The sequence below is a fragment of the Rousettus aegyptiacus genome, unplaced genomic scaffold (genome assembly GCF_014176215.1).
Source record: "Rousettus aegyptiacus isolate mRouAeg1 unplaced genomic scaffold, mRouAeg1.p scaffold_m13_p_15, whole genome shotgun sequence".
Classification (NCBI taxonomy): Eukaryota; Metazoa; Chordata; class Mammalia; order Chiroptera; family Pteropodidae; genus Rousettus; species Rousettus aegyptiacus.
In genome coordinates this window covers 8,523,817-8,545,558 of record NW_023416290.1, presented here as the reverse complement: position 1 = coordinate 8,545,558, position 21,742 = coordinate 8,523,817, and the positions used below count along the sequence as shown (strand labels likewise).

At 42.6% G+C, this 21,742-nt stretch overlaps 1 protein-coding gene across 11 annotated transcripts in view; it reads right to left on the bottom strand.

Annotated features, from left to right (window-relative positions):
* The window catches only part of NCOA2 (nuclear receptor coactivator 2), a 245,448-nt gene that overhangs the window by 62,850 nt on the left and 160,856 nt on the right, over window positions 1-21,742 (bottom strand). For all 11 annotated transcript variants that reach the window (XM_016152949.2, XM_016152948.2, XM_036232798.1 and 8 more), the window contains one exon: window positions 21,404-21,576. In XM_016152949.2, coding sequence (XP_016008435.2) covers window positions 21,404-21,576 — 173 coding nt within the window. The remainder of the gene's footprint in view (window positions 1-21,403; window positions 21,577-21,742) is intronic.

The following is a 21,742-nucleotide window of genomic DNA, read 5'->3' as shown; positions in this document are numbered from 1 at the left end:
CTTAAAGGAAAGAGCTGTCGCCTTAGGACGGCATCATAAGCAGTCTAGACCAACGTGAAGTCAAGCCTAGTTAAATCAAGGCTCTGACCTGTTTTGAAAGCCAAATAGGTGCCTCTACAGAATTTTTTAAAACGAAGTTGGCCTGCTTTGTATTTGAGATTTTTAACACACACACACCCAAAACTATGTCTGATTGTGGAGAATAATCACTATATTTAGAATAAGAGATTAGGTAAAAAGAGAAGAAAGGCTGGGAAGTATTTGGGAAATAATCCCAAAGCGGATTTTCCTAATTTTTTAAAATATGAAATTTTTAACATCACGTATCCTAGGTTCAAAAGACAGTCTAGAAAAAGAATTCCTGTCACACCTCCATTCAAAAGTTACTATGTTTCATAAGACAACAGGAATAGATTTAAATACATCTTTTAAGTGACCCTTTAAATACCTCATGACATGAAATCTCTCCAATTTAAGTAGGAGTGGCAGTGAATCATAAACCAGCCATCTACACAATTTTAAGTAGTAGGTAATTAAAAGCATGAGCCTTGCTCAGACACTGACATACCTCCTCGGGCAGCAGCAGCCCAAGGAGGCGAGGGCCTTGGAAACTATGGCACCCACAGCACCCACACCCGCACCCACGTTTCAAAGCCGAGGAAAATGCAGACAAGAGGTGACCACACTTTGCAGGATGAGGTAGAAAAAAAAAAACTGAAATTAACGAAGGCCGACGTTTACAAAGACCCCTACCGCCTGGTGTCTTGACTACCTTTTCAACAAAGAAATCCTCCTCCTTTCTCTGCGTATGGTCCTATCATTCTCCAGCAAATTTTCTAAGTTAAGGAGAAAAACATCATGACATGTCCAGTAATTTAGTGATGCTCTTGGATTTTATGTTATATGCTCTCAAATATAAAAATGATTTGAGCAGTCCTAGCCATTTGCAAGGAAAATTTTTAAATGATTTTATTTAAAGTCTGACAATTCTATTCTCTAATAAAGTTATGGAAAAGTTTAAGCCACCACTGAAAGACATACAGATAGGAGCGCCATGGCTATCTGACGAATAAATCACAAGAAAAATCCTCAGGAGGTCAATTACGATCATCCATATAGGCCACGGAATACATCAAAACTAACTATCTAATTATAAATATGACTATGACATAATAGTAATTAAGTTACTCCCTATCAAATTAACTGGCTTAAATTAGCTTAAATTAGATTTGGTTTACATACATTAACCATAAGAGATGTTTCCCCACCATTCCACAACCCTTCAAATAAAGTCTTCGTAAAATTTATCCTTCCTATTTTCAATTTTAATTATCCTGCTTAGGTTTCCAAATGCTACATGAGCTAGTATCATGCTGCCATGAAGACTTCAGAGAAGTTCTACCCAATGGCATTTAAAAGTAGGTTTAGCTTTAACACAGACGGGCAGTTTGAATTCCAGAAACCTGTTTTTGGAAATCCTATCTGCCGGGTGATGGCTCTAGGTGAGGCAGGCAAAGTGACCGAGGATGACAGGTCTGACATCAGGGGCAGGTCCAGTTTTGAGAGCCACCGCGGGAGGGGAGGCAGCCTTCCCTACGCAGACACAAAGTGTGGACCAGAAGCCCCCGTTACTCGGTCCTACGTGATTCGCCTGCCTCTCAAACACACTGTCCCGATTTGCTTTTCCAAAATGTATTGTTCTTTATTTTTTTATTGCATCAACAGACAGTGGGCTTCCCAGAGGCTAGAATGGTGGCAGTTGTTAGCTCTGTGTTGCCAAGGAAAATATTTGGCCGCATGTAGGGTTTCCTGAGAGCAAGTTAGTACATGACCTCAATCTTTCCCAAGCTTATCATAATGCTCTATGGCTGTGCTGATTCAGCAAAGCAATCCATAATCGCTTGCAAAATGCCCCTGCCTCACGGGGATGTTATGAGGCTTAATATGATAATGCATGTGAAGCACTCTGAGCGCCACAGAAAAAAGGGGCTGAGTAACAACATTATTCTGCATTTATAATTACAAGCAGTCTTACAGAGAATCCAGTAAATCTGCTCACGAATTACAAATAAAAACTTCTTAAAATAATTTAAGATAAATAACTGTATAACAAGGAAAAATGTGAACTCCTGTTTAAAAACGGAACGGACAGACTTCATAAGGCTAAGTCACAATGAAAGAAAAACAGAACTAGACAAGTTTCTACTAAAAGAAAATTACATCCCTTTGTGATAAAACGAACCGAATCAGAAACTAATAAGAAGAGTAAATTTTATCAAAGTTACCTTGAAACACTGCAATTAACGAATTAGATTTCAGATCATTTCCACGGTTGTTCTACCAATAAATTCAAATTTTCAAACAAAGTCAGTAAAAATAGCAATTAAGATTTCTCCACTTCAGTTATTACTGGTAACACCGAAAACATGAATTTTAACTCTGACCGGTATAAAACACGAGCACCTTACCAAATGCAAATTTCTTCTTGAAATGTTAAAATAATGCTGCACTGGGGGGGCGGGTGACAGCCACCACGCAGGGGAAGGTGGGTGAAAGTCCACTTCGACTGGGGCGTCTGCAAAAGAGCAGGCCAGGCCGAGGCGGCACCGCTGGGCTCTTGGGCGCCACTACCTGTCCTGGATTGTGCCTGGGTCTTCTTGGCCCCAGGTTTCATTTCTTCTAGGACATCTTGGCATCTCAGGGGATCCAAGTTTTCACCCTCCGTCCCACCGCCATGTGTTCGGGATCGCCCGAGGGTGCCCTCACGACCATCAGGTCCTTGGGCCAGAGATGGTGCTCCTCACCTGCGCGTTGCGCCTGCAACCTCCGCCCCCAGCAGACGCCCGATGAAAGGGAGCGGAGCTGGTCCAGTGCTCTGGGGAAAGTGATGGGCCGGGGGCGGGGGGGGGGGCCCTCCAGTGGCCTGGGCAGGCTGCACATGGACGGGCCAGGGGATTTTACCTCCTTTTATCTGTAACTGTTTTCGAAAAAGTAGTATTTTATGTTTTTGAAGGCAACATAAACACAAAAGCAGATAGTGAGGGTGCAAAGATAAAGACAAGACTCGGCCCCCCACGTGTGCTGAAGGCGCACCACCGCGCTTAAGCCAAGCGCCGAAACGGGGTTAGTGGGTGATCTTTCTATACGTGTTGTAGATTTACTCGATAAAGAAAAATGAAATTTACACATCTGCAAGCATCGGGAGTTATTTATTTATTTTAGCTTACTTGGAGAGTTAAATTCAGGAAACAGCATTGATCCAGATGCTGAATGAAGAGAGACTCTAATTATCTCAGATTTCACTAAGAATGCTTTCATCAGAGACTGAACATGGCAAGGGCTGATTACTTAACTCAAAATAAACTTCCATCAACACACCAGGAACAATGCATACACCTCAGGATGCTAACAGGGCCTAATTAGTTCTCTGAAGTGTAGCAGCTGAAAGAATTTTGGAAAATAAAAATGCGAAGGTTAATGATCTTTTATATCATCCTCTTCGGATAAACCCAATTGCCAAGGAAATTAGACTTCCAGGTCTCAAAAATCCAGGCTGAAGCATACTCTACAGCAATAAAAATAATCTGTCAACTTTTCAAAGTTAAATGCGCTGGTGAACTTAAAAGAGACACACCTACAGTCACTTAGCCATAGGTGTCTACAAGACGGACGGGCTACGGATCTGTCCTTTCTAAGTATGAGTCACTGCATCAGGAGTGAAGGTAAAACGCTAGAGTGTCTGGATCTTTTTTCTCGCTTATCCTAATACGAAAATCAGGAGCTCAATTTTAAAACCTCACTTCCAGAAGAGGAAGACTTGGCGTAGTATGTGGAAAGAAACTCAAGGACTCCTTGGATGTAGAAGAGAAGCAATACAGAATCATTATCATAAATAATCAACTACTTACAAGAAGGAAACTCAGAGAAAGTTGGGAGAAGATGAACATTCTAAGTGATCACCATGAAGAGAAAAACTGGGACGGGCAGGTGGTTCTCTGGGGAGGATTTCCTGAGGAAGGCAGCTACGGGGCGGACCGAACAGAAAAGAATGGGTTGAGACACATAGCCAGCTACACCCCAGCGCAAGGATGTTGATTATTGCAGGTCTTCAGACATCCTGACATTGGATCCACAATCTTTCGGGTCCATGCTGACCACCTTCCCATCCCCTCACCCCGAGAGTCAATTTGGAAAAAATCACACTGTTCATAATTTTTTTAAATATGAAAATAGCTTTAGTGTCCTACAGGCAAAGGACGGGCAGTGAGTATATTCTTACAATTCTGAATACTCTAACTACTATATTTAGAAGATGGATATATAAGATAAAATTGCTATTGCTTTAAAGTTATTAAGTAGGGATCAAAAACGCAAATGTCCACCTGGTCAGGTAGGTAATGTACCTGCACTTCGGTACTGAAGTAAGGCCAGTCGAGGCCTCACCCCGGTTCTCAGCACCCCCATGTAGGATGCCCTCCCCACTTAGAGTATTTTCTCCGAAATACAGATGAGCCATACTTAATTCTTCATGTAACCTAAGACCCACTATTCATCTCTGTGGTCTTTGTCTCTCAACAGATAGAAGGAAAGAAAGACAAGGGGAGAGAGGGAGAAAGACCGATAAGAGGGGTATATAGAAGTGAGGGGGACCCATTAGCACCTCCTGTGGGATCAAAACAGATGAATTTAGGGGTTTCTAGAGAGTGAAGATGGAATTGAGAACACACACAAAGACGGAAGCAGGGCTTCATTTATATTCCAAAGAACATCTGGAGCCAAATTTATCATGAGTTTTAAAGACTTCCTGAAAGTTTGACTTTTCCTTTGTTATTTTCAGTTTATCTGCTTCACTAGCTAAACAATTCCAGAACTGAACATTTGCTTCAGATACAGGAACGGCCCATGAAAACCTAAATTTCGTGCTGCAGTAGATCAGGGAAGAAGAAAAATCGCGGCAGAAACAAAGGAAGTGGTTATCGGGACAGTGGGATGGGCAGCAGACGAACTATGAAGAAAAGGAGGGACGACCTTGGCCCAGAGCCTGAGGCTTCCTCTGCCAGCCGGGGACCGCGGCCACCTGGCTCCCAGACTCTCACGCGGCGCGTCTGACCCTCCCCATCGCCCGGGGCCTGCCCTCCGGGAGCTCTGCTCCTGTCTGCTGGGCAAGTGAAGGCCTGGGGGATGGAGGGGAGGGGTCCCACACATGCTCCAGGCCTCTCTGGAAACCCGGGACGGAACTTTCCAGAAAACATGTGGGTGTGCTGATTGACGAGCTTCTGAAGTGCCCTTCACTCTGTGATCAACATCAGGTCAGAGAGCTCTTTTTACTAATGTCCTTGGAGCCTCACAGGACAGTATTTACGCTTGAAATGACATATAACAGAAAGAAAAAGGTTATAACAAATGTAGCGATGCTTCCAAAAGAACCCAGATCTTACCTATCCCTACACCATCTCTATACTTTTGAAAGACAGCTGTATATACCTCATATATGAAGAACTATTCTAGCTAGAACTAGTTACAATATGCTTTATAGAACTGGTCCGGGAATCGAATCACCCAAATTGCATTGTTTCGATGGAAAGTATCCTCCATTCCAAACAATTAACGTACTAATAAATCTCGAGGGGGAAAAGTAGTTTTTAAAATTGAAGACTCTCTACGCTTCTTTCTTAAGAAAGCACGGCAGTAGGGAAAAAAAATGGATTCCCCAATTCAATCACACGAGAGAATACATCCATATAATCAGATACAAAAATAATTTCATTCACCATTGACAATTTCAATCTTCTAACAATATTCCGAATAAAAGGCATTATGTCTTATTTTTTCCTAATCTAGCATAAAGAATCTACAAATCGAACATGGTCTAGCAAAAGAAAAAACCGTTTAAGAAGGTGAGCTTAATTTGGGGGGCGGGGTGTTAGAGAATAATCATGTCGATTCCAATAGGGGTTGCTTTCCCCCACCTTTCTCTCCCTTCACCCCCACTGTCAGCCATAATGAGGTAAGTATGATGCCTGGATCTTACAGAATGGGGTGTGCACACGCCTGTCTAACGCAGACCGGCTGCAATAAGGAATCACCACTCTGCTGAGAAGCACTTCAGGTGCAAAGAAACAGGAGACGGACTCCCCAGACCGACCTGGGAGTCCTGTGCTGTCCGCCACCGGGTCGCGGCCAGCGTGAAAGGGCAGCTCGGTTCTGAACGTTCGGGGAGCACGTCGAGGCCTCTCGTCTCTTTCACTTTATTTTCCTTTCATTAGACAAAATGTCTTATTTCCCAAATTGACGGGCCCCCAAAGACTCTAAATCTATTATAGGTGAGCAAGGTCCTAACACTGAAAGAGCAGAACCTAAGTCTATTTTAATGAACAATTTTTCTCTCCTGGGTAAAATCAAGGTATTTTTTTCATACGGTCAAGTTGAATTTGGGCTTGCGTTTGCTCAAAATGACAAAAAAGAGAAACATAAGGCAAAAGTATCCTTTTATGGAGAGCTAAAATTTTAAATTTAAATATGTAAAATCTAATAAATCCATTTTCCAGGTGGAAGATTGCATTCTACATACCTCCTTTTCAGGACACAAGTTAAAGCACAGTCTACATGGTCTCTCTACAGCCAAGGGCTCATGGCCCTCGGATCCTACGCCTTCCTTGACTTCTGGTCAACACCAAAGTGACTACTGGGGTGGTCACCGTGCTTGTCAGTACTGTTCCGCTCCTAATACCTTTCCTGCAATTGGAGAGAACACCTCAACCAGGCAGAAACGCAGCGGGACATGCATTCTGACAGGACAGTTCCTCATCTGCTCACGCCGGGGTGCGCAGTGAATATTCTAAAACGAGCCTGGTATCCGTTTCTCTGGCTAAACACCAAGAAGCCTTTTTTGGCCTAGACACCAACTTTCTATTTTCTTAGGATCTTTTATCAGCTTTTCTTCCTGACAGGAAAAGCTGAGCTGTCTTGAAAGTATACATCATCTTCTGAATTTGGAATCTACACAAAATACTCTTCCTAGTAACTAAAGCGCAGACTCAGCAGGCCTCCCCAACGGCAGACAGGAGCAGGAGTAAACAGCTGAGCGACTGTGTTTACCTTCTCCTTCCACTTCCTGGGAGGCACCGGCTTTGAAGCTAGGCAGGGATCTGGGTCTGAAAGCTGGAGTTCTACCACCTTCCAGCTGTGTGACGCCAGAGAGCCAGCTGGAATCCCAGGTTCCTCTTCTGGAAGATGGAATCCATGACTGGACGCGCCCCGCAGGGGTGCTGCACGGAGGACGACGTGCGCGGACAGCAGCGCCTGGCCCCCGGAAGCACTCCCGTGTGCGAGCGCTCACGTCCGCAGTGGCAGCTGCCCTGGTGTGCACGCCATAAACTGTGCCAGTATACAGGGATGGATCTGTCTGGTAGGGCCCGAAGTTTATATAATTTCGAATTATACAAATTAAGTATAATTCTCATTCTCATTTATAGAGACTGAGAAGAGAACAGAAGCAAAACACTAGAGTTTCGAAGAAGATTCAGACAATTATCTGAAATGCTTACGAAGAAGCACGTTTGGATCAAAACGCAGCCTCCACATCTAGAACACGCTGCACCTCCCAGCACTCGCGGGGCCGGTGCAAGTCAAGTCAGGGGCCCTGGATCTTGGCTTCATTAGTTTAGTGGTAATCTGCTTCTGAAAGTATACAGTGTAAATGTGTAACTTATTCCCTTTATTTTTTATGTCACTCATCTGGCTCATGGGAAAAGGTGAATGCTCTAAATCCAGAGAAACCATGTTAAGAATGTCAATAACACCTCAGCCTTTTTTTTTTTTTAATCCCTTGATATTGAGACAACCAGAAAAAGACAATAAAAAAGACGATATTGGGTGATAGTCATCAGTAATCAAAGAAGCCTGGGTAGAAATTAGAAATGCACAGGTTTGCAGAACACACAGGAACCAGGATTAGAGGCAGCTGTCTGTTCTAACAGTTTTCCAACCTATAATGCAACATAGCCCTTGACTGCAATCTCCATCAGATTGAAAATATTTAATGAAATCGCACCTAATCTCAAACCATCAAAATCTCTTCTGTGAATAATCCATCTTAAAACTACCCCTAATGATACTACAGCAGTAATGATTATAAAACTTCATTCTGGTTTTGAGGGTGCTGCTTTAAGAATTTCTTGATAGATCAACATTTTCTCTTGTAATAAATACAGGCAAAGTTCAAGAAACGACCACTACTCTCAGAGGGAGGCCACGGAACACAGCGGGACGGTCACAGGCTTCAGAATCACCACCGGGCTGGGGTTCGAATTCTAGTTTGTTATTTACTAGTTTTAAGGCTGCAACCTTACTAATGTTTCTGCATTATCAGTTTTCTTATCTACAAAACAGACAGCAGTATCAACCCTGAAGAGGTCTGACAATCAGAGGCAATGTAGGGACAGAACGCAGAACAGAGTAGGCTTCCAGAAGGGGTGAGCAGGTAGCTGAAAACAGTATGTATATTGATGTGACATTTTTTAAATACTGCTAAAGAAAAAAATATAGTAGCCTTGGATACAAGGAATCCTGATTCTCAATATAGGACTTTATCTATTTAAACATTAGCAAGATGGTAGAGTTCAATATATTCTTGGAAGACAAAAAAAGTTTTATTTCTGACTTCCTCTGTTATCCCAGTTTTCCTTATGTCTGTCTATATTTATATATTTATATCCACTTATCTACCTACACCCACCTGACTTGCTATAGTTATTTCTTCTTCTTCTTACATCCAAATGCAGTTTTATTACTTATTAAATGCAGGCACAGGCCATGCTGGACAACCACAGGCCTCCCTCTCGGGTGACTTCTCAAATCAGGGTGCAGGATATACGTATGCTTAGGCCAAGCTATGGTAAAAAATGTGTCCCGAATATAAGCATGAATTAATGAGAAATCATCATGCCTGAGTATGACTGTGGCATGGCCCCCGGGCATTTATAGACCTCCCCGCTGGAATTTATTTCAGGTGGCGTTATTTCAATCTCACACAGCAGTTAATGACGGTCCTTAAATGCCTTCTACCTTTTCCCTCCATTATTCTATTCACGCCTTCTTAAAGCATCTTAAGAAAACACTGTATTTCTTGTTGCTTTTACATTTTATCTAAACCCTAATTTTTGTCCATTATTTACATAAACACAAAGTATCTCATATGTTCAAGGCGTTGAGGAAAGAATATAAAAATGAATAAGCTATGGTTCTTCCACCAAAGAGCTTACATGGTAGTAGCAAGGGTTTTTTTTTTTTTTTTCAGTTTAAACTATTATATTACAAAAGCCAATATGAGATATATATCTTATTTAATGACGGCACAAAAACTTTGCAGCTACATGTTAAAAAGTCATGAATGAAGGCTTCAGGTTCTGCTTAGAAGAATGGCTAGACAGACGAGAGCAGACAACCCAGAAAGCAATGCTGGGACCAGACGGGGGCGGGCCTTGAACGCCGCTTGAAGGCCTTTTACTTTATTCTGCCGGCAGGAGATGCTCCATGAAAAGTTTTGAGGACAGCCATGATACATCTAATACATTTTCAGGAGATTAATGTTGGTAGCGACGGGGACAGATTATAAAAGGCAAAGAAGCAGAGATGAGTTAAGGTGAAAAAAGATGACTTAAATTAGGATGGTGAGAATAAAAATGAGAAAAATAAGGGGTGGGGAGGCAGAGCGGGCTGGCTGAAGGCGGCCAGGCCAGTGGGGCGGGAGCGGGCGATGCCCCCGGGACCCGGGTTTCCGGTGGGTGGCGGGTGGCGCTGTGGTGGACGGCGCTGGGAGCGAGCGCAGAGAGCCAGAAAGCGGGACTGGCCGCCGCGCTTCAGGGAGGCAGAGAAAACGCGTCCCGTCCGAGACAAGGGGCGCCCTGTGCTCACAGCTAAGAGGTGGCATCTGGCTGGGGAGCAAACCCCACATCGTGCACTCTGGGGGCCAGCGAAGGCCCCCCGAGTCTCTCTGTGCAATGAAGGATGTGGGATGCATGGTCCTGGGCAGAGATTCACCGCGGACGGTGATCCACATGGATGCGACGCCCGAAGGGAGAGCTCCTTACTTCGCTGGCAAGAAACCTGGCAATAAAGGGAGGAAGATGCACAGTGTGGTGAGAAGGAAACCACCGCCAGATCCTTCTGGGTCCCGAGCCGCGGGGGACGTCTCCTACCACTCCTCTGCCAGCTGGGGGGCTCATCTCATCCTCTGAACGCCAGCTCGACAAGCACTCTCTAGGGGAAACTTCTTTGATAGCGCATTCTGTCAGCATGTTTGAGACACACACACACAATGTACATTAGCCATGCACATTTGTTCGTAAAGTGTGTGCATGCACCACTGTTACCGTGTGTGTTAAATATTATCAGGGCCCGGCGGGTCCTGGCTCATCTCCCATTTCTAGCTGAAATGCCAGTGAGCCCCTTCTGTGAAAGGACACTCGACAGAGCACCCGGGCCCTGTCGTGGAGCTGTGCTTCCCAGCACTGCGTACCCGCCCACCGCCTGTCTGTCCCGCCAGCTCCAGGCTCCGCGAGGACAGCCGCCATGTCGCCCGTGCTCCACTGGGTCCCAGACCAGTAAAGGAGGCGCTCGCCAGGCGTCGTCTGAATAGCGCGCTAGCTCCCCACTGCCCACCCCGAACACGTCTCACGACCAGAGCTGGGAGGGCTCACTGTCACCTTGCTGTGCCATCTTATCACAGCAGTAACGACGCCGGTAACCTCCGCAGGCCTCTGGCCTTTCAGCTGCCCCTTGGTAAACAGAAAAGGACAAGGAAAATGGCGTCTACTTAGGAGACAAAATATTTGAAAATTTTGAAATAAGAAAACGGGATAATTTAAGCCATCATCAATTTTCGACCTGTTTATCAAAATATTTTTAAATATAATTTTAAAAAGTCAAATTACAGCCATTGTGGAAAACTGTATAATTATTCCTCAAAAACTTAAAGACAGAATTACCACGTGATCTAGCACTACCACTTCTGGATACATACATCTCTCTGCCAACATGAAAGCAGGGTATGAGTAGACACTTGTACCCCAATGTTCCTGACAGCACTATCCGGAAAGCCAAAAGGTGGCAACGACCCAAATATCCATCGATGGATGACTGGATAAACAAAATATGATACACACGTGCACTAGGATACTATTCACTTAAAAAAAAAAGGAGGTGCAGACGTACATTCCGACATGGATGGACTCGAGCGAGGATGCTAAGTGAAGTGAGCCAGGCACAGGGAGCGAATGCTTTACGCCGCCGCTCATCTGAGGCCCCGAGAACGGTGGGGCTCGTGGACGCGGGAAGGAGGGCCGCGGGTTCCGGAGGCTGGCGGAGGCGGGGCGAGGGACAAGGTGACAGTGCTGGCCTGGAACGGCGGGCGAGCTCCGCAGACGGACAGCGGGGACAGCTGCCTGACGATGGGAAGGCGCTTCACGCCGCGGACCTGCGCACTCAAAAGTGGCGGCTTTTACAGCACGTGTGTTTCACCACAATGAAAACGGGTCACAGTAAAATCGGTTCTCAGGGCAAAGTTCACTGGTATCCAGAGTCTTCGATCGTTACGTATAAGCAGAACCGCAATCCTTGTAGTCTGTGAATCATCCTTCGCTGTCACACTCTTAGAAAACGAAACGGGATTTGAGATGTGACATGTCGATAAGACCACGTCTAGAGCAAAAGCTGGACTGACAATTAGAACATGGTCCAAAACTGCAGACGACCACTTTGTGCTCACTTCGCACTCACGGCAAAGCACGGCGGCCAAGGGTCCCCGTCTCTCACCAGCAAAGCTGAGAGGAAGAGCGCGCCCATTGTTTCCCTGGAATTACGACTTTAAAATCATTGGGGGGCACATGACAAAAAAAAAAAGATGAGAGGATTAAAAAAATGGGCTCCTACACTTATCGCCAGAGGTAATAAATGACTCAGTGATTGGGAAAAGGTGATCATTTTCTAAGCAGACACGAACTGAAGTGCTTCGGAGGGAACACCGCAGCGATAAGAGGAGGAAAGAACTGGAAAACGGCGCGTGAGTGCCCTTCCGTGCCCACCCCCAAAGTGCGGATAAACCGATCACCAGGATGATCCGCGAGGCAGTGCTTCTTCCTTCCCTGTAACCGGCGTAGAGAAGGCTCACGGAGTAAAAGGCTCCGGGGGAGGAACGTTCTTCAGGGGAACTGAGAAACAGCTGAAGTGAGGCCAGATGTCTCGAAGGGCGGTCTCGAGGCCACTGTGGTTTTCTCTCATTTTCCTACTGACTTCGGATTTGCCTCAAGGGATCTTCCTGCAGCTTACAACCTCCTCCCCATACTCTTAGCTTAGGGCCACGTTTGGGGCCGAAAGCGATTCAGCAATATATATTAATGTACTTGACGACAGAAGGCATTCAAGACTACCATGTGGTACTAGATTCTTCTTCTTTTCAAAATATCTCAAGAAACATGCTCAACATCATTAACCACCAGGGAAATGCAAATCAAAACCACGGTGAGATACCACCTCACACCCGTAAGGATGGTCACCATCAACAATAAAAAACAAACAAACAAAAAAAACAGAAAATAAGTGTTGGTGAGGATGTGGAGAAACAGAAGCCCTTGCACACTGTTGGTGGGATTGTAAAACGGCATGGATGCAGTAGGGAGCTGCTTCGAAAAATTAAAACTAGAACTATCGTATGATACAGCGGTCCCACTTCTGGGTATTTACCCAAGAATACTGAAAACAAAGTCGTGAGGAGATTTTTGCATACCCACGTACAGCACTTGTCACAATAGCTGAGGTGTGGAAATGACCTAATTGTCCACTGATGAATGGATAAAATGTGTTGTATACAAACAACAGAATGTCATTCAGCCTTTAAAAAGAAAATCCTGTCACGTGCTACAACATAAATGAAACTCAAAGACACTGTGCTAAGTTAAATAAGCCAATCGCAAAGAAACAAATCCTGCATGCTTCCTATATGAGGTATCTAAAATAAAGTCACGGAAACAGAAAGTAGGTGACTGCCTGAGGCTGGGGGAGGACGACAGTGAGTCGTCCAATGGAAATGAAGTATTGATTATGAAAGACGGGGAAGTTTTAGCGGTGTGTGGTACGTCGGTGCCCACAATATTAACAACGCAACAATGTAGACTTAAACATTGCTGAGAAGGTAAATTTGTTAGGAGCTTTTCCCCAGAGATTAAGGAAAAAACTCTTATGAAACAAACAAACAAACAAACAAACGTCTTGGAAGGAAGGGCCAATGAAAATAGTTGCATGTATAATAATTTATCACTGTATATGTAATCCATCTCGGTCTGAAAGTTAACCTAACTTAAAGTACAGGAGAACAGTGGTATTTCCCTCTTCCTCGTTTTACCAGTACAACAGGTTGGGAAAATAAGCTTGTTGTTATTCATTTAAAAAAAGAAACAGAAAACAAAACCGACCGTACAAAAAAAGCAAGCAAACATACAAACAAAAACTAAAAAACTATATTTTAAGCCTAAACCAAAGAAAATGACAATACAAAAAAAAAAAAAGTCAACTGTGTAGTGGTGTTTGTGCTCTATTTCCATCTTTGCATTATTTCTTGTTACAATTACTCTGTGTGAGCCCCATTCCCAGGACAGGCCATCTCTGCAGCCCAGAGACGGTGGTGGGTGAATTCAAGCCAACTCTGCTGAAGACGGCCAGGAGCCTCTCATTTGACGTCACTTTGCTAAACCCCACCGTTGCTACAGCACTGGGCCTACTTGTCCCATCTGGCTCTAACCTGCCGTTTTCAGCCCTGAATCCAACCTTTGCTCAGGCTGCCTCTCTCCGCGCTGACCACCCCGCCCCCATCCCTACTCTTTCAACTATTAAACTCTTACTTACAGCAAGGCCCAGTTCAAACGCACTGTCCTCCTCGAGGCCTGCGCCAGCACCTCTGACCATCCATCATACCTACGTCCACGGTCCCTTCCAGCTCCACAGCTGGCTGTTGACGAGCTCATTTCCCCCCCGGAAGTGAAAGCGCCCAGGGGAAGGGCCGCGTGCTAGCCAGTGCTGGCTCTCCCTCAGTGAATACCGGCGTGTCCTGCATGTAGTATACACTCAAGAAAAACTTACTGATTGAACGTTTGCTCTTGAATAAAATCAAGACAGTGGGGTGTCAGGATTAAATTCTTTTCGTAACAGGACGAGGCGATCAAGAACACAAGGGATGCCTACTTTTCAGAACGGGGAAGCCAGTATAAGTCTTGAAATTAGAGCTCATGACATACATTGTTAAACTCATAAAGCATTAGCATACAGTAAGTTATTTAAAACCTCTTCATCTGAAAGCTGTTAAACACAAAAACCCTTCCACATCCTTAAGAAAAAAAATAATACTAAGAGTAAGGATTTCATTAATAATGAGCCACTGATCCACATAAGAATATGAAAGTAAATTATATGCAGATCAGTAGAAAAACATCTTTATTAAAAATTGCAATATCAAGGACAGAATGCCAATCACAGGAAAGAAAGTCTGATTTCTTTCCAGACACACATAAACATGTAATGCTTTCAGATCTTTGAGAGTGAGGTAGGGCCCCATCCATTCCTGAGTTTAAATAAAGGAGGAAGAAATAAAAATTCCCAAGATTCTTGCCCTCTTTAGTTCTCATCAAAGCAAGATTCTCGAAAATGCTGCAGGTAATAGGAACAAGCAGGAGCCAGCCAGGTCCGGCAGGAGCAGGAGAGCTGGGGGAGGGGTGTGGACGGAGTCACACTAAGTGCTATATTTCTGATTTCTACCTCTAACTGCATAGTTTTGATCGCTTATTTATTTACTTCTCTACCGAAAAGAAGGCTTAAAATTGTGAGAAAGAAAATGCCCCAAAGCTACTTGTTCTCTTATCAAGAGAGTCGTTAGGAAGAAAACCTAGATTCATTTGGATGCTGACTCTAACTATAGATGTCAGAAACCACCTGAGTAATAACTACTGCTTAGTGAGTTTGTCTGTGTACTAGATTAAACCTTTTATACACATCATTGAACATATTCTTTACAAGAACTCTATGGACTAGATAGTATTACTCTCTTTTAACAGATTAGGAAGTAAAGGCCCAGAGGTGTTAAAAAATTCGCATACAGTCAGCCAGCAGGTGAAGAGGGACTGGTTTTATCCGATTTTAAAATACAGCTCATGCTCTTAATGAGTTCATACCGATGCCTTCGAGGTATCTTGCCAACTGGGTTTGGGGCTTTTATGGGCCTATTACAGTCTACTCTGTTGGCCCACTTTGACATCTGGTTGGCTGACTTTGGCCATTTAACTATCATCAGCACCTTTAGACAAACAAAGGATAAAAAAGAAGTTGGCAATTGAAATTCAAACTATATAGTGAATAAGAGACCACTGTTAAAAAAAAAAAGTTAGAATATGTCATTATTGGTCTTCCATTCACTCTCCAAATAAATAATCAAGAGTTTGTACTATCATATTATTTATCTTTCTAGCAATCCAAAAGCTGTCTTCAGTGTGAGTATCTATAAGGGCACGCCCGAGAGACTGTGACTTCAGTCACCTCCCCCTTGCTGTGAGATCGATGGCTCTGCCATCTCCCTAAGGTTTTGTCACATGCAACTCAAGCAGTACATGGACGCATCACCCCAAAAGTCTGATCCACAGAGACCCTGCCCTTGGAAGGAATCTAATATCAGAGCCCTTGTATTTGCTGTGCTTGGTGACGGCTCTCAGTTCACGTGTAGGCTTCACCTCTGAATAACTGAATTTCCATCACAAGAACTTCATGCATTTAGCATGGGAAAAAAAGAACAGGAAGGAAACACATCATTTTAATAGGATCTATGTTTTACTTTCGAGTGATGGAATTAGGGCGTTTCCAATACTATGTCCCTGGTTTTTAAAAATACTTCTGTTAGTTTATAAATTGGACTCACCTACATTTACATACAACCTGCCGACCCCAGGCCCACCAGCGCTATACTGGGAAACACTTAAAAATCAGCTCTGGGTAGAAACAGTAAGCATCACGATGTCTACTACAAATTTTACTAGTATAAAGGATGTGTATGCAGCATGTAATTTGTGAATGATAATAAAACATATAATACTCTTTACTGAAAATTCCATATAGCCTATTGATTCTCATAAAATGCTTCTGTTGATTATTGCCTATAGCCAACTATGAGTACGACTGACAAAAGAGTATATTGCCAACATGAACGCTGGTTGAAATGTTCATGTAAGTTAATGAATAAGACAGAAGTGAAATAAAAATAGATAGTGAAGGTATATAAAGAAATTCAAATGTCCCTCTGTGAGTGACTTTCTGCTGCACTGGATATGCTTTTTTTGTGTGTGAACGCTTACTTCATGTTAAAATGTTAGATGTTAATTATTCATATTTTCTCCATTGCTTTTGTAAGTCCGTAATGACAGCCAATGGAACAGTAAACCGAGCCCTGAATTGTAGCATTTACTGATTTCCAGAATCCAGTGCTGTGAGTTCTCTAGCCTTGGATGATTCCGATGTAACGTCACTGAACTGAACAGTGACTTAGGGAAAGTCGTGCGGTGGCCACCACGACGCAGTATTTTTATCACATAGATATGACACGAAGAGCCTCTTGAGCACAAATAATGGTAAAGTACAGTAGAATAATAAGAAAATGGTGAGTTTTAGTCTTCCTTACCTTTGGTTTTTATAGGACTTAATTGTAAATCTACATAATTTTAAATAATGGCTGTGTTTATTAATTAGCTTGTAAAATTCTTGAAATTTAACAATTGCTCTCATTGGTTCATACACATTAACTCCAGTAACCACTGCCTCTCACTTGCTCTTAAAATGCTTCTTCATTTTTTGAGGCTAGCCATCGTACTAGGGGAAAATCACATACACGAAGTAATCCAGAATCGCAACGTTCTCACATTGGCACTAAAACCGAAATTATGTCATTAGACTAATCGCAGTGAGAAACCAGAATGACCTTTTAGGTTGCTTGCTCCAACAGGAATTTCCCCCCAAATCTAGCTTACATCAACACAAATTTGGGAATATACATTTTCCTTTTTATTACTATTCACTCATAAAACTACTTTTAGAAAAATAATAACAAAAGGTTGAAACCAATTCTCTAATAACTGATATATACATCCTATATTCAAATATACTGCACGAAGTGACAAATGTTTTCCAAATAATAAAATTAATTTTAAAGTATTATTTTAGAAAAAACAATGAAAAGTATATGTATGTTGGGGTAACAGAGGACAAATTAATTTAAACAAGGCAGCAGAAATGCATTACTTTTTAGAACTCCCCTAAATGTTTCGGTAACTTTATACTTCAATTTTATTATTTTTTAAAATTTATTTTTAAATTATAGTTGATATTCATGTTATATTAGTTTCAGGTCTACAGCATAATGATCAGGCATTTATATACCCATGAAGTGATCACCACGGTAAATCCAGTACCCATGTGACACCAGAGTTATCACAATCTTATTGGCTCTGTCCCGTGCTGTACTTTACGTTCCTGTGACTATTTTTCTAACTGGCAGTTTGTACTTCTTACCCCCCTTCACTTTTTTTGCCCAACCCCCCAACCCTCTCCCCTCTGGCAATCATCAGTTTGTTCTCGGTATCTGAGTTTGTTTCTGTTTTGTTTTTCAGATTCCACATATAAGTGAAAACATATGTTGGTTGTCTTTCTCTGACTTATTTCATTTAACATAATACCCTCTAGGTCCAACCATGTTGTCACATGTTAACAGCAAGATTTCATTTTTTTTTTTATTGCTGAGTAATATTCCATCATATCTATATATCTCCTCTTTATCCATTCATCTATCAATGGACACCTAAGTTGCTTCCATATTTTGGCTACTGTAAATATTGCTGTAATGAACACGGGGGTCTATAGATATTTTCAGACGAGTGTTTTCTCTTTCTTCGGGTAAAGTGGGACTGCTGACTCATGTGGTAGCTCTATTTTCAATTTGTCTGAGGAGACAGACTACTGCATACGGTTTACCATAGTGGCGGCACTAATTTGCACACCCACCAACAGTGCACGAGAGTCCCTTCTATACATCCTCACCAATAGTTATTCTTTGTTGTCTTTTTTGACAACATTTCGACAGGTGTAAGGTGATGTCTGTGGTTTTAATTTGCGTTTCTCTGATGATCCATGACGTTGAGCATCTTTTCATGTGTTAGTTGGCCATCTGTATATCTTTTTTAGAAAAATGTCTATTCAGGTTCTCTGACCTTTTTAAATTGGTTACTTTTTTTAATGTTGAGTCAATTTTATTTTTTAAGAGCATGGGAATCACCGTGTACTTCTATTTACGCTTCCGGCTAAAAAGTGTAAAATTAGATAAAGTAATCCAAAATTAAATCATTTGTATTTCTCACACTACTACTCTAGAATAGAAGCAATATTAGCCTCCTGATTAGGAAAAAGGTTGTTTACTATTTATCACCACTGTTTGTAAGTTTCAGAAGCCAGGAGTTTTAGGCATCTATCAGAATCAAATAGGACCAAACGTGATAGTTCGGCATCAGGAAGCTGGTGGGATGGTTTCAGCGCGGACCCCGTGGACACTCACTCTGCCTCTCCGAGGCGCACTGCAGCGGGGAAGCTCTGGGAGAGCGGGCCTCTCCCAAACGTCTCATGAAGTGCTGTGTCCGAGAGAACGCTGCTTTATCTAAATAGCTGGCACTTCCCCCTCCAGACTCCCGTCCTTAGGGCCATTTAAAAATCTCCTTCCTTTTCTCCCTTTATTTGTAAAGGATACGGAAACCTGAGGAGCAGCCAAAGACCGAGCAGGCTTGAGTGAAAGAGTCCGTCACGCCTGGCTGACCGGCCCGGCCCTGACACCGGACGGCTCCCGAGATGTGAGCCCTGCCTTCCCGGCTGAGTCTGCTCTAGTGGGGCACCTTGTGCAATTCAGTTTAACTTTTCTAGAATAATTACAATTTTATTCGGGCTGAAACCTGCAACTGTAATACCAATTAAGTTTGGATGATGCTGTGAAGATGATGGTTAGATTTTATTTATACTGAGTGACAGGGGAAGGGACTGGGCGGGCAGGCACATGGACTGAGAGAGAAGAGCTCCCATCCAGACCTCTGTGCTGCTCTTGAACCTGACCGGCTGTCCGTGGAGCAAGACGCGTAGCCTACGCAGAGTTCTCTGGCACCGGAAAAATCTGTAGGGGAGGCTATTTATAACCACTTCCCCATCTTTCCTCCCCCACTTCCCATATGAAGGAAGAGCTCACTGTCTGACGATCTCAGCACAGGTGATGAAAAAGTCAGTGTTCCGCTTAATGTGGGAAAGACATTTACTGATGACCTACTAAACATTTCTGAGGCAGGCGCTTGCTGGGTGCGTTTACGTAACTCCTAATTTCTCGCGCAGCTGCGCAGCCTAGATGCCGGCACTGCTAAATTCTCTATGAGGAAACTGGGGCCCAGAGAGAAAACAATGCCTGGGCTCCAATCGCTTGCAACTGGCAGGACCAGGAGTCAAGCCTAGCCTCTGTCTGATCTGATTCTAAAGTCTTGGTCTTTAAAAAAAAAAAAAAAAAAGATTTATTAAACAAGCGGTAATCTTAAAATACGGAACCAGTTGAGAACTTAAAAAGTATATTTGTACTTTTCATTCCATTTTCTAACTCCTGTCTCTCTTTTCAAAACATGTTACTTTTCAAATTAATACGAACACTATTAGAAGAATAAGACGTGACGGGGTGTTTATTGTTGCTGCTTCTTGGGTGGTTGAGGTATGCAGCCTTGTGATTAAACCCACAGTGAAAGTATGGCAGAGTCCCAGAGTGACACATCTTAACGTGTTTTATGGTTTGAAGGGGGAATTACCAAGGTTTTGCAAAACTTGAAAACCTTGTGCAAGATCTTAATAGTACATATACATATATACGTAACTGTTTTAAAGTGTAAAAGTACTAACATGCAATGTTCACAAAATTCAATTACTCAAAATCTTTAGAATCCTGAAACAAGACCGCAAAGATACCAGCAACTAGAAACATAGCAATTTCAAAACACTGCAAAATTTTAACCAATTATTCCTCCTAAGAGCTCCAGGAATATTATTTTATCCATTTGCTGATAGCAAAAACTTAAGAAGATACACAACTGAGATCAGCTGAGTTTCTGATCACTAGTGAATCTCAGGAAGGAAAGACGGAGAGGAAAGAGATGGAGGGAGACTGACGCGGGCATTAAGAGCAGAAACTCTGAATGCTGAATGTTATGATGTAATCGTAACATTCCAGTAGTAGAGACCGTGTTGTGTACGAAACGTGGACATTTTTAAGTTCTTAGAAGACAGAATTACATTTGTAAAATTGCTTTAGATAAAACTTAGGTTAATAGTGTACATGTGAAGATATAAAAGGGTATGATAACGTGAATAGGTAGCTAGGATTTTATAACAGACGGGAGCAGGCGGTTTCAGGCTCATATACCTATATAGACAAAGACATTATTGTTCTAAATTGCCTCCTTTGAATATTACATAAAAGGTTGATAAAAAATACAAACTCTAGGAGGATGCATTCAAAAACAGGTGACAAGAGATAACAATCTCCCTGGCCCTGAGGGAAAGCAGCATGTGAATGCTTCAAGAGCACATGTTGGCCCCGAGTGCCAAGGCACTGTTCATACTTGCCTAATACAGATTTTTTTTTTGGCACCACGAAGTCCAATGTGTTTTTTAAAATATTATTTTTCATAAGTTTTTTTTCTGTAGGCAAAAATATCAAAGGAGAGACAGAAAATGATCTCAGAAAAAAAGAAAACCCCAGGAAGAAAGCTGTCATGTTCTGTGTTTCGACTTCACATGAGAATTCTGCCTAGAGGTGTGTGAGCCTTTCAAATCTCTTGTCATTCAGGATATGAAATTCTAATCTAGTGGCATGGCCAGTGGAAGCTCAGACTCAATCAAATATGCTGACTAGCTGAAACAGGGGGCGGCTCACTTCTTTACTCCTGGTTTCCATCTTCAGTTGGCTCCTCACTTGTAAATTACGACAGTTGCTTGCTGTGCAAGCTACAAAAATTCCAAGATGGGGAGGAGAAGCAGTGGGCGCCTCACTGCGTTTTACTAGATGAGCAGTTACATCACCCTGCCGGGCCTCTGCCTCCCGTCTTTAGGGAATTGCTGAATTTTATATAAAGCCTATTTTTAAACCACTGCAAGCAATACTTGCATTCGTCTTGCACTGTGACATCATTTCCTCATCAATAATTTAAACATAAGAAATGGATTAAAGGGACTCTGAAGGGACGTCTCACACATGGAAAAACAGAAACCAACTAAACTCTCCAAAATATTAATTCGGTCCTCTTACCTTGCTCTTTGATCTGACGAATTTGCTTCACAGTTTCTTTTAAGATTGCACATTTGTCAGGTTTGAAGTTAAAGTTGTCTATGTCGTTAAAATTTGCAAATATCAGCTCTGCAAGTTCTTCAATATATTTATTTTCCTGTTCACGATTGCGTTTCTCAGTGCTCCTCTTGGGGCTAAAAAGAAGAAACACGTTTTTATTATCAATTTGAAAAACAGCTATTAAGAAAAAGATAAGCATGTTAATTTCTTATACAAAGATGGCAAACAGAAGTCACTTACGTGGAAGTAAATATGGAAGTACTCTGGCGGAAAAAAACCTGAATCTGCCTTAAATGCTGT